The sequence below is a fragment of the Gossypium hirsutum genome, chromosome A02 (assembly GCF_007990345.1).
Source record: "Gossypium hirsutum isolate 1008001.06 chromosome A02, Gossypium_hirsutum_v2.1, whole genome shotgun sequence".
NCBI classification, from domain to species: domain Eukaryota; kingdom Viridiplantae; phylum Streptophyta; class Magnoliopsida; order Malvales; family Malvaceae; genus Gossypium; species Gossypium hirsutum.
The window spans coordinates 10,723,764-10,737,503 of NC_053425.1; the positions used below are offsets into that span (position 1 = coordinate 10,723,764).

A 13,740-nucleotide genomic window follows, 5' to 3' on the forward strand; every position below is an offset into this window, starting at 1 on the left:
AAAGAAAGCAAACACTAAGACAGAGGCAGACGGCAGGAAGCAATGGCAAGAAATTTAAAATATTGTATTGAAATGGCTATAAATGCCAGATCTGAATGTAATAGAGGGAGAGGATTTTTATGTTTTTTTTTTGGAGATTTCAAAGGGAAGAATTGGTTGTATTTTGGGGGGACCCTTTTTTTTTCCTCTTCTCTCTTTCGATTTCTTAACCAAAAGCAAACAATTGATATCCGAAATACTACGATCTTAACATCAAAAGGCAGAGATTCGAACACCCAAAAATCAGTAAATCAACAAGTCAAAAATCAGAACTGGAAACCTAAGGTGGTTGTGAATCTATTCTTGTTTTGTCTTTTGTTCTATTTTCCCATATATATATACTAAAAAATATAAAAATAACAATATAATATAAACATAAAAAAATAGAAAAAAATAAAAAAAATATTTTTTACCTTTTCCGCAGTGGCCGGCGCCGGCGCCGGCGAGCCTCCAGTAGCCGTCCGGTGACCGGCCCCTGGCCGGATTCCCCTCTCTTCTCTCTCCCTTCTCTCTTCCCTCTCTCTTCTTTTTTTCCTTTCCCTCTCCCCAAATGATTTTTTTGGTTATTTTAGGCCTTATATAGCCCTCCAAAACGACGTCGTTTTGGGGGCTACACTTAAGCCCCAAAACGACGTCGTTTTGGCCATGCCCGACCCATCCGACCCGACCCGCTAGAGGATCCGCGTGTTTCGTTTGAATGGGATATTTATGCGCGCAGTCCTTCCGCTTTTTCAGGGTTTTGCAATTAAGTCATTTTTCTTGTTTCCAATTTGGCCCCATAATTTCTCGCGCTTTTCGATTTAGTCCCCGCCAATGTGCTGCGTTTTAATGGAAAGGAATAATTGTTGTTTCGGTCCCCCAACGTTTCACGCGCGTACAATTAAGTCCCTTTTCTTTGTTTTCATTTCAAATTGGCCCCACAACTTTGTTTTTAATTCAATTTTAGTCCTTTTTTTTCGTTGATTTTTATATCTTTATTAAATATCCTTGTTACTTTTATATTATTAGTATTATTAGTATTACCATTATTATTATTATTATGTATTAGTATATATTTTTATTATGTACGTGTATACATATATATTTTCATATTTAATATTTTTATTTCACTTTATTTTAATATTTTATTAATGTTATGTTTGTTTCTTTTATATTCCAATGTTATCATTATTATTATTATTATTATTTTTATTAGTTTATGCTTTGTTATATATTTATATATTTATAATACGTATATATACTTGATATATTTGTATATACCTCGGTAATATTATTACTAGTTTTTAATATACGCATATATTACCTAAATATTTTAGTATTATGTATATTCTTCATGTATTATATATATGTGTTCTTAATACTATACTTTATTTGTGTCATGTTTTTTTATGTTGTATTATTATATTTTAATATTATATTATATAATTATATATACATATATCTTTTATATATATTATCATTGTATATATTTTAATATTATTAGTTATATTTTTCTTTTACACTATTATACACATATTTCTAATATTATATTGTATATACTACTGTTTATATATATATATGTATGTATGTATTTATGTAGTGTACAAAATAGTTTTATTATTATTCTTATCATTTCTAAGGTATGCATATACTGTATATGTTCTATGCGTGTTGTATGGATTTTTAATATTGCTATATATACATATATCATCGTACGCACGCATTCTTAATATTATTATTACGTGTATACATTCATTATTTTCATTTCGTGTTCAATTCCATTATTACATTATACCTTCATCTTTTCTAATATTGTTGTCACCTCGATTATCTGTTTCAATATATTCCTAGCTCTTTCATTTATGGATTTTTATTTCATATTATTTTACTTTGCATTATTTCGAAAATATTCTTATTCATGATTTAAATCAATTTCAATAATCAAGGAAATGTACCGATTTAACATTAAGTCATCGAGTTCATCGCTATGTTGGGTGAACGTCAATTGACTCGTGTTAAAAAGGCATACCCTTCTCAAAAACCGGAATAAACTAAAATTTCTCGTTTTTTTTGGATCATAACTAAACTTTACATTGAGTTCGCATTTTTGAAAATTAAGACAACATGTGTTTAACGAGATACCAATTTTGGACGTCGCGAGGGTGCTAATACCTTCCTCGCGCGTAACCGACTCCCGAACCCTAATTTTCTCTGGATTTTCACGCAGACCTAAAATTACCTCTTTTTAGAAAAGCTTAAAAATAAAGTTTTCTAAAAAAGGAGAATTTTGTAGGTGTCCGATCACACCTAGGAAAAGGATCGGTGGCGACTCCCTCTTTATTTTAAAATCAAACTTCAGTTTTCAAACTTTTTCACTAGATTGCCACAATTAGCGACCAAGCTAAGCTAAAATTTTTACGTCGCTACAGACCTACGGCACCTTCCCCGCCGTCTCCTGTCAAGCCATTTCCTCCTTCACCGCCACCACCAACCACTCCTCCTCCTCCTCCGTCTTCTTCTTCGCCTGCACCTGTGAGAGACCAGAATGTGATCAGTTTGGAGTTTCAGAGGAAAAAGGCAAAGGAACTGCAAGATTACTTTAAGCAGAAGAAGCTTGAGGAATCAAATCAAGGGCCTTTCTTTGGCTTCATTGGAAAGAATGAGATTGGTAATGGAAGGTATTTAACGCAATATCCTCTTCATTCTTTTCTTATTGTTTAACACGATGTCAATTGATACCACCAAATAGCACTTTCCAAATACCGGACTAAATTCTACAGGGACCGTAGGCAAATTTTAACCTATTTCTATTATTAACATCCAAGCAAATAACTTGCTATATGATGACTGGTTTTTGGCGATGTTGGTGTACTTGTAGATGGGCAATGTTCGGTTTTGCTGTCGGGATGCTAACGGAGTACGCGACCGGATCGAACTTTGTCGATCAAGTAAAGATCATACTCTCGAATTTCGGGATTATCGATTTGGATTGAAACTCTTTTCCTTGTAACTTTAAATGCTATTTATGTACATTTTTTTTATGATCCAATGTTGTTTTTTTGGTTAACTTGACAAAGTAGTTTACTGTTTTTTTTTGGTTCATCATTGAATTATAACAAGCTATATCCAAAAAGTTCATATTCGAGTCCTTAGGTTGGAGTTAAGTTGGATATAGGAGATGGGATCAGTTGGTTAGCTATGTCAAACATTATTCGACGTAGTTTAATCATGCAAGAATTAACCAAAAAAACAACAGCATATATATAGCCTGCATTGCCTTTTGCTTAAAAGTGCTTGGATTAGGTTTGGGCCCAGCTCAATTTAGATTAATTTTCGGAAAATGAGTTTATTTATTTTTACCTAAGTTGACCCCAATTTAAGAAAGATAAATTTCGATTCTAGTCCATATTTGATTTTTATTAAATTAATTTTTATTTAAAAATTAAATTTTTAAAAAATATAATATATTAAAAAAATATTAAAATAAAAAATTCTACCACATTAAAACATATTTATATTAAAAAAACTATCATAAACATAATAAATATTTTATTGTATTAAATATAAATTTTAAAATTTTATATTTTGGGCTGAGTTATTTAGTTAGGTAATTTTTTTGGGGTTTTGAATAATGAATTTAATTGTTATTAGACTAGTGGTTTAATATAAATATATATAAATATTATTTAAAATGTATAATTAATATAATATTTTTATAAGATAATATATTCGGATTAGGTTGGGCTTAGTTTAGGTAAAAAAATCTTGCCCAAGACTTTACCCATATAAAAAACAAGACTTAAATTTTACCAAGCTTATTTTTGGGTTTCGTATTTTTATCTAAATCCTCCTATATTTTAGAAGAGACTTCAAGGCTGGGCGGGTATCTAACCCATGAACAGGTCTACTTTTACTAGTAAAACAACCTTGCAATTTTGGTCTCTTATGGATTCCACTTAATTATTATAGTTATGTTACTCAAACTTTAATAAAGACGAGTCTCCTCTTATCCAAATGGCAACATACTCAAAACTTACTCGATAGCATGGATATAAGTTTTATATAATTGAAATCGTACAAAACTAATCATAACCTTCAATTTTTAAAGTGATAAATATTATAGGCCGTTTAAACGTATATAAACTCAATTGTTGAAATAATGTGTAAAATTAGAACTCAATTAACATAAATTTAAGTAACTGTAGTTTTAATACATAAATCTTTTGTATATATCTATATTTATATGTATACTAATATTTAATTTTTTTACTGAGTTGCTATCATAGTCAAATTACTAACAACTCAATTGAGAAATTATTAAAAAAAATCATTTATTTTATAAAGTAAATTTTATTATTGTGAAGCGTTTTTTTCTTTTTTTTATATAAATCAATAAAAAAATTATACATATTGAGATTTAAAATCAATAAATAATTTAACTTTACATTTTCAACCAAACTTTCATTTATTTTTACATAATTTTTAATAAATATATATCTCTTACATAAATTTATGCACCAAGTTTGACAAAATGGGAAAGAATAGTGTTTCTCCGTAATTTTTCATATTCGTTTACAACATTAAATTTTAAGAAGAAGAATCTAACGTGTAATTTGATACGTGAACTTTTGATTTGGTGTGGTTTTATATATAAAATTTTAGTTTAATTCAATTTTCATAAATCATTAAAAACATTATCGAATTAGCACTATTTTACATTAATATATTGCATATACAAACATTAATTAAATGCATATATTTATTTCTTTAATATGTACAATTAAATCAAAATTAAAGTTTTATATATACATATCAATCACAATTCAAATTTCATGTATATAATTACATTAAATCAAAAATTATATATAAATTTAATATTTATCCTAATAAAAAATTATTTAATAATAAATAATCTATCCTGAGATAAGGCATGCCACCACATATATAACAACTTGCGAGATGTGAACATAGCAAATTTGTTTTTAATTTCATTGAATTAGTCGAAAGTCTAAAACGTTGACAATTTATATCTTTTAATTTATGCCACTAATAATTCCTTACCATAGAAGTTAACCATAGTTATTTGTAACTTGGTATTTTTTTCTTTATCAATGGTGATCCATTAGTCAAAAGGTGTGATTTTAGTTATATTGAGGGCTAATATAACCTAACTCTCCAATTTATATTTTGAGAATTTTAATTTTAATTTTAGTTTTTTTGGAAATTAAAATATTTGAAATTTAAGATTTTGAATTAATCTTTGGATAATTTAAAATTTTGGATTTGGATATCAATTAATTCTAAGCTTTAATATATATATATATTAAAAAACTAATTATTTAGGAGAATTTTGAACATTGTTCTTTGAACCGGACTAGATGGATCAGTCGAACCGGGAGCCGGCTAGAGTATTGGTATTGAGAAAGGCATTAGACCGATTGATTGGACGGTTGAACCGAATGAATCAATTTTTTTATTTTATATAAATTTTATAATGATTTATTTAATAGAATCGAGTGTACTAATCGAATTGAATTGATTGTATTTAAATAAATGGCCTTGCTTAGGTATTAATTAAAAGTCAAGGGTTTATAAATTAAATTTGTGAAAATTATGGTATGAATGAAAATTTTGAATATTTATATTGTATTAAATTAAATACATGAAGCTTCACCACTATTTACAAAATCGGATTGGACCAGTTGATCAGATCAACTGCACCGGGCATAAGTGGACTTACTTAGGTATAAATTAAAAGTCAAAGGCTTAAAATTAAAATTGTAGAAATTATGGTATAAATGAAAATTTTGAATATTTATATTTTATTAAATTAAATGCATGAAGTTTTGTTACTGTTCTCAAAATTATATCAGACCGATATGGTCAAATCGATTAGATTGGGAATCGGCTGGGATATTAGTCTGGAATAAGGGGCCAGGTTGGTTGAACCGGTTTTATCTATCTTTAAATATTATTTTTTTAATAATTTATTCAATCAAACCGATTGAATCGGTTGAATTGGTTGAACCAAAAATTGGTGGTTTGCCTCATTAGTCCACCGGTCATATTCTAAAAAATTTAAGCTTCTTTAATGATATATTTTAAGTAAAATTAATCATTTATTATTTGAATTTTAAAGAAAGTGCGAAAAATAAATTTTTAATCAATTTTAAATTTTAAAATCTAAAATTTAATTATTATAAAATTCAAATTAAATTTATCTAAATTCAAATACAACTTTTTTTTTATTTAAGATCGAAACAAAGAATTTCAAATTTCAAATTTAAATCTAAAATTTTGACCCAAATTATACTTTCCAAGCAAAACATAAGGAAATTGATATCCACGTTTGTCATATAAAGATGAGATAGTATGAATAGGTATGGCCGGCAAAATGTTTGGGGTAATAGACATGGAAACATGTCAGCTTAAACGTAATAGTTCAGCTTAAGTGAAAATGTGTCGACTCAACATGCCATTATCACTTAAAAATATCATATCATATTTATAACATATTGAGTATAGTTATTTGTAATTATACATTTTTATAGGGATGAAAAAATTCAAATCACTTAATAGATTTCGAATTAATTTATTTTGAATGGAGTGAATTTTTTTTTAAAAGTAGATATGAGATAGGGTGGGTGAATTTTTTTTTCTTTTAGAAAGTGGGCCATACGAAACCGTTATGGTAGTTGCTTGTACTGTCTCACCCTGTTCTACTATATGAAATTACTAATTTATCCTTGTATATATATAACTATTAAAAGGGTAAAATGTAATTAATTATTATAGAAAATTCATATATTTTATAGTTAAATATTTTTTTAAGAATTATGTTTAAATATTTACTCAACTTTAAAAAATTGAAAATATTAAAAACAAATAGCAAAAATTAAATTGAAGTGAAGTAGAGGTCGGGTGGGGTGAGGTGAATCCAACACCATGAAGGTGATAGTGATTTTCAAGATTATATATCCATAATGAAGCAGAGCAAGTGGTGGAGTAGAAAGTGCTAATTGTGGAGTGGCGGTTTGTTATCCCTATATTTGTGGCATGCTTTGAGTAACCATTATAATTTGTGGGTTCCACTTAATTGAGTGTAATTACATCATTTCAATTACACTTGTCGATTTTTAGGAGAACAGTGAGAATTGAATTAATTACAATAAAAATTACAAATAATTACATTCAAATCCAATTATCTTAACACTTTCCAAACATGACTGTTAATAATTAAAATTTTAAAATTTACTTTTATATAGTAACAATATTTTTAATTTTAGGATATATATATTATTATTTTTAAATATAATTGTATTCTATTTTATTAATCTTGTTTAAATAATTTTAAAAACTTTATTGACAAGAGGTAATTTCCTACCTACTAAATAATTAATTAAATTACATAGTATACTAAATATAACTAAAGTACATATTATTAATTATTAATTATTTATACTTAGTTAAGGACTAATTGATGAGAACAAAAAGTATATGTTTAATGTTAAAAAATAACTCAACAAATATGAAATGTTAGAGTAATTAGATAAAATGGCATATGTTGTTCATTTTTCTTGTTATTTAGTAGTAATTGTATTGTCTAATACTTTTTTAGACCAACATATTATATACGATGATTTGATTTTAAATTTTATTACTTGTTTAGAATTTCTTTTTCTCAAGTATTATTCACAATTTTTATAATAATTAATATTTTCTTTTAAAATTAAAATTATGAATTGCGTAACTACAATTTATACTATCAGATATGACATAGAAAATTATTATGTAATTGCATTTTATCACTTAAACACATTGAGGAATTAGAATTTTTTGTAATTACAAGAATACGCATGATAATTACAGTTTCATCCAATTACTATGTAATGTCTAAACACACCATTAATTTAATGCTACATCATTCAATTAAATCCTTTTCATAAAATTAATATTTTTTCAACTATTATAAAAATAATTATTTTGCTATGTTGCCAACTAATAGTATTATCCCAACATTGTTGGAAGAGGCAATTACAAAAAAAAGGGAAAGACTAATATTAATTAAGTCTTAATGAATGACTTGAAAATGGCTATAAATAAGACTAGGCCATGCAGCGTCAAGGACACAAAAGAAACACCAAGAATCTATCCATGGCTAAAGTTACTAACTCTTTCGTTGCTCTCCTTTTGATCTCTTCTCTTTTAATTGCTCCTTACTTATCCATCTCCGAGGCCGCTGACAACTCAGTTCCGATCGTGAATGGTCTCTCCTTGACTTTCTACTAAACTTCATGTCCAAAGCTCGAATCCATTATTAGAACTCAGCTGAAGAAGGTGTTCGACAACGACATTGGCCAAGCTGCTGGCTTGCTCCGCCTTCATTTCCATGATTGCTTTGTCCAGGTACGTTATAAAACCATGTAAACATCCGAAACAGCGGTTGAAACATGGATGCGTCGTTTTGATTCGTTTTGTCATTGATGTTTACTAGGGATGCGACGGATCTGTGTTGCTGGACGGATCGGCGAGCGGGCCGGGTGAGCAACAGGCTCCGCCGAACCTGAGCTTGAGGGCCAAGGCATTCGAGATCATCAATGACCTGCGCAACCGTATCGAGAAAGCATGTGGAAGAGTGGTCTCTTGTTCTGATATCGTCGCGCTTGCTGCTCGTGACTCCGTTTACTTGGTATCATCAATCACTATTACTTTTTATGTCATTTTCATTCAGTCAAATTTTTATTATTATTTAAGTGCAAGCATTAAAAACACATTAATGAACAAAAACACAAAAAATCAATCTAAAAAACTTTAAAAAGTTAACGAATTTTTGTTGAATACATGCTTGGATTAATATTTAAAATAGTTAGTATACGATATTATTTTCTAATGATCTTCTAGCCTTCTAATTTAAGATTTTGATTTTTTTTATCAATGAAAAATAATGGGTCATAACATCTAAATATGTTGTAGAAATTAAACTACAAATATAAATGTCGATTGAATTTTAGCTCGATTGGTATAGACATTGTTGTTAATGTAAGAGGATATGGGTTTAAATGCATTGAAGCGTATTATCCTTCTATTTATGAGTTGAGGAGGAGCTATGAATAGTTTTAGATATTGTCTAAAAAAGAACAAATATGATCAAAACTTATAAAAGATTATTAGAAAAATATAAATATATAATTTAATAAAAAATTAAACCTCTTTAATTCAATTTCAAACCATTTCACCCTATACCTTATCTCTGATATTGTATATATAAGAAAACACAATTGATTAATTTAGCCTACTTGTTGAAGGGGTAATTGGAAATTAAAACGCGGTGTGTGGGTGACTGGCATACCCTTAGCTAACTTTTTTTCTCACAATGGGGCCATAAGGTCTTAAATTGTACCAAATGGGCATTAATGGTCAATTTCTTGTTGTCATAAAGCCTAAATTTATTAAAGCCTAGGTGAAAGCTGTTGTACATGGGGACCTTTCATTTATAATAAATATGCATTTTTGAGAAAAATATTATACTTAAAAAGGTTTTCCAAAATATGTTTTTATATTATTAAATTGATATTAAAATAATATATTACTTTATCAAAAATTTTAAATATTAAAAATATATTTTAGTATTATTGAAATTATAAATTCACACCATACTTAAAATTATTTATAACTTTTACCTTCTATATTAATAATAATATTTATATCAATTAAATTAAAACTTAATCTACAATTACCGAATTATATTTTAATTATATTATACCTAAAGTTGTTAGTTGTATGTTTGATTAAGTTAATAAGGTAATTTGCTGTCACCAATAGATATTTCATCAAAGTTGGAAGCATGTGTTATGTGAAATTTCCATGAAGCTCACCAACTCCTATAATATTTAACTTTTTATTCTTTTTAAAAGTCAAGCTATTATGTCATCGTCATGGAGCTTGAAATTTTGACTTAAAATCCCCCTATTTTGGTTTCACAGTCAGGTGGTCCAGACTATGGCATACCATTGGGAAGAAGAGATGGACTGACTTTCGCCACCGTAAACGCCACATTGCAGAACCTACCACCGCCCTTTGCCAACGCCACCACCATCCTTTCCATGCTCGCCACAAAAAACTTCGACCCCACCGACGTTGTAGCTCTCTCCGGCGGCCACACCATCGGCATCAGCCATTGCACATCTTTCACCACCAGGCTCTACCCTACCCAAGACCCCACCATGGACAAAACCTTTGCCAACAATCTCAAGGTAATATGTCCCACGTTAAATTCAACCAACACAACGGTGATGGACATAAGGAGCCCCAACAAATTCGATAATAAGTATTACGTGGACCTGATGAACCGTCAAGGGCTGTTTACCTCGGATCAGGACTTGTACACTGATAGCAGGACGAGGGGGATTGTTACTAGCTTTGCCATTAATGAGACGCTCTTCTTCGAGAAGTTTGTGGTGTCGATGATAAAGATGGGACAGCTGAGTGTGTTGACTGGTAACAATGGCGAAATCCGTGCTAATTGCTCGGTGAGGAATGCTGATAATAAGTCGTACTTGGCGTCTGTGGCGGAAGAGCTGCCGGTGGAGGAAGCTTGGTCTGACCTTTAAACACTTAATAAGCTATTCAAGCATGTAACATGTTAACTATGTGACTGTTTAGCATTTAATGTATGACAGTGGGGGGACTGAGGTTTGTATTTTACCGTGTATGGGAGATTATGTTCTACAGTTTTTTCTCGTTTTCGTTTCGGGTTTTATTGAAAGAAATTGCAGCCTTTTGCTCCTTTCTCTCTCCCTATATATAAGGTAAAAATAGTAAGGCTACAAAATAATAAGATAGCGACCCTTAATGTATTACGTATATCTTATGTTAATGTATATAATTAATTTTTAACAGTAAAAATAAATAAAAATTTTAACAAGATGACCAATTTATTCTTTAATTTAACATATAAAAATTAATTTTCCTATTTTTTATTAGAGGCGTTAGAAGGGAGGTGAAATAGAGAAATAACTTTTAAGAAATAAATGAACTCACTTTGTATTAAACTTTGTCTTCTTTCGTTCTCTTTTACTATGCTTCATCGCATACAACTATTTATATAGTAGTTGTAACTGATTATTGGTTTCACCACATTCATGTATCCTAGTTAAGTACGTGCATGACTACTAGATCCATCTACTCTAAATACATTCATTAAACTAGATACATCAACTCTAATTCATTCATTAAATATAAGTACATGCAACAAGTAATGAGCAAGTATATTCTAGAATGTTACGAATTATATCCAACACTGACCCTTAATTTGAAATTTTCTAGATTACGCCAAGTTTTTCACGCATTTTTCGAAAACCTTCCACCTTAAGAGGTTTTGTAAAAATATCCGCCACTTGATCTCGAGTCTTCACAAACTGAAGCTACACTTTTTTCTCGGTAATATGCTTCCTGATAAAATGATATCTTGTGTCTATATGTTTGCTTCCATTATAGAACACATGATTTTTCACGAGTGCTTGTGCAGACTTGTTATCAATGCAAATTTTGGTTGCTCCTTTTTGTGGAAAGTGAAGTTCTTTCAACAATTCTCTAAGCTAGATAGCATGAAAAGTACAAGAAGTTGCTACCACATATTCAGCCTTACAAGTTGAAAGTATAACAATGGGTTGTTTTTTAGAACTCCAAGAGATGTAACAATCTCCCAAGAAAAACATAAATCCAGTGGTGCTTTTTCAATCATCAATGTCACAGACAAAATCACTATCACAAAATCCCATGAGTTGAAAGTCATGAGAAGATGAGTAGAATAACCCAAATTCAATTATACCTTTTAGGTAACGAAGAATCCTTTTAGTAGCCTTCATGTGAGTTGATGTAGGAGCTTCCATGTAGCGACTCACTACACTAACTGCTGATAGGATATTAGGCCTTATACATGTCAAGTATCTTAAACTTCCCACAAGACTTTTGAAAAGAATTGGATCTTCCTTTGTTCCATCATCAAACTTTGTCAACTTCACTCCACACTTCATTGGTGTTTCAATAGGATTGCAATCAAGCATTTTGAATTTATTCAACACTTGTTTTGCATAACCTTCTTGCGAGATGAACATGTTGTCATCCGTTTGTTTCACTTCTAGGCCCAAATAATAAAACATGAGCTCCACATCAGTCATCTCAAAATCAAGTGACATGTGCTACTTGAATTCTTCAATTAAATTCATATTGTCTCCTGTAAAGATCAAATCATCTAGATAAAGACAAACTATCAAGATATCTCTACTACCATTTATCTTGACATAGAGTGCATGTTCATAAAGACACCTAATGAATCCATTGTCTCAAAAATACTTGTCAATATGGCTATACCATGCACGAGGTTCTTGTTTTAACATATATAGTGCTTTTTTCAACTTGAGGCATTTATCTTCTTGTCCTTGGACATTGTATCCCATGGGCTGCTCAATATAAACTTCTTCTTCCAGGAAACCATTAAGAATGCATATTTCACATCAAGCTGATGTATTTTTCACTTCATTTAAGTCACCAATAAAATAAGCAAATGAATTGTTTCAAATCGAGGAACGAGTGCAAAGACTTCATCATAATCAATCCCATACTTTTGCTTGTAGCCTTTAACAACAAGCCTTGCTTTGTACCTCACCACTTTACCACTTGCATTCTTCTTTTTCTTGGAAATCTTCTTGACCCTGATAGCTTCATGGCCTTTTGGAAGTTCAAATAACTCCCAAGTGTCATTTTTCTCAACGGATTTTATTTTTTCATCCATGGCTAGTATCCATCTTTCGTCCTTCAAGACATCATTAAAGTTAAGTGGCTTACTATCTACAAATAGACAAAACAAATTATTAATAACTTCAGTATCATCATACAAGTCATAGATACTTCTTATTTTTCAAGGTCTTTCACTCGAGCTTTCTTCAGAAGTTGCTTCATGGATTGGAGCAGGTAAAGATGGAGGAGTCACGTCTTGTATTGATGCCATAGTTTCTTGTTCTTCCTTAAAATAAGGAAAAAATCATAAGATTGTTTTTCTTGTGCCTCCTCCAAATTGCTTGTTCATCGAACTCAACATCCCGGCTTATGATAATCCTTCCATTACATGGTTGTACAACTTGTAGCCTTTGGAGTCTGAGTCATAGCCAATGAAAACTTATTTTGAACTTTTATCATTAAGCTCTAATCTATCTTGTTTGGATACATGTGCATATGCAATGCTACCAAACATCTGTAGATGTCTAACACTTGGCTTTCTTCCACTCCATGCTTCTTGAAGTGTTAGACCATTCACGTTCTTTTTTGGGGAGCGGTTGGACAAGTAAACTGCACAAGAAACAACTTCGGCTCCTTTGGGCATATTCTTTGCCTTCAACATTCATCTAGCCATGTTAAGAATAGTTCCATTTTTTCTTTTCACTACACCATTTTGTTGTGGTGATCTATGCACCGTTAAAGGACGATGAATTCCATGTAGTTTGCAAAAATCATTGAATTCATTGGAAGTGAATTCGCCTATTCTATCGGAACTTAAAGATTTTGTCTCATAGCCATTCTCCTTTTCAACAAGAGCTTTAAAAATTTTAAATGCAACAAAGTCTTCAGATTTTTGCTTTAAGAAGTAAACCCAAGTCTTTCTACTATAATCATCAATAAAAAACAAAAAAATAATTTTACCAAATATGGAGTATTGATCGACCC

The 13,740-nt window shown here is 30.1% G+C and overlaps 1 protein-coding gene and 1 pseudogene across 1 annotated transcript in view; both read left to right on the forward strand.

Moving 5' to 3' along the window:
• LOC107952459 (light-harvesting complex-like protein OHP2, chloroplastic) overlaps positions 1 to 3,069 on the forward strand; it is a 31,684-nt gene extending 28,615 nt beyond the window's left edge. The window contains exons 4-5 of the mRNA XM_041090823.1: positions 2,482 to 2,696; positions 2,897 to 3,069. Coding sequence (XP_040946757.1) covers positions 2,482 to 2,696; positions 2,897 to 3,011 — 330 coding nt within the window. The 3' untranslated portion in view covers positions 3,012 to 3,069. The remainder of the gene's footprint in view (positions 1 to 2,481; positions 2,697 to 2,896) is intronic.
• Positions 3,070 to 8,126: 5,057 nt separating this feature from the next.
• LOC107952013 (peroxidase 12-like) lies at positions 8,127 to 10,793 on the forward strand (annotated as a pseudogene).
• The last annotated feature ends 2,947 nt before the right edge of the window (positions 10,794 to 13,740 follow it).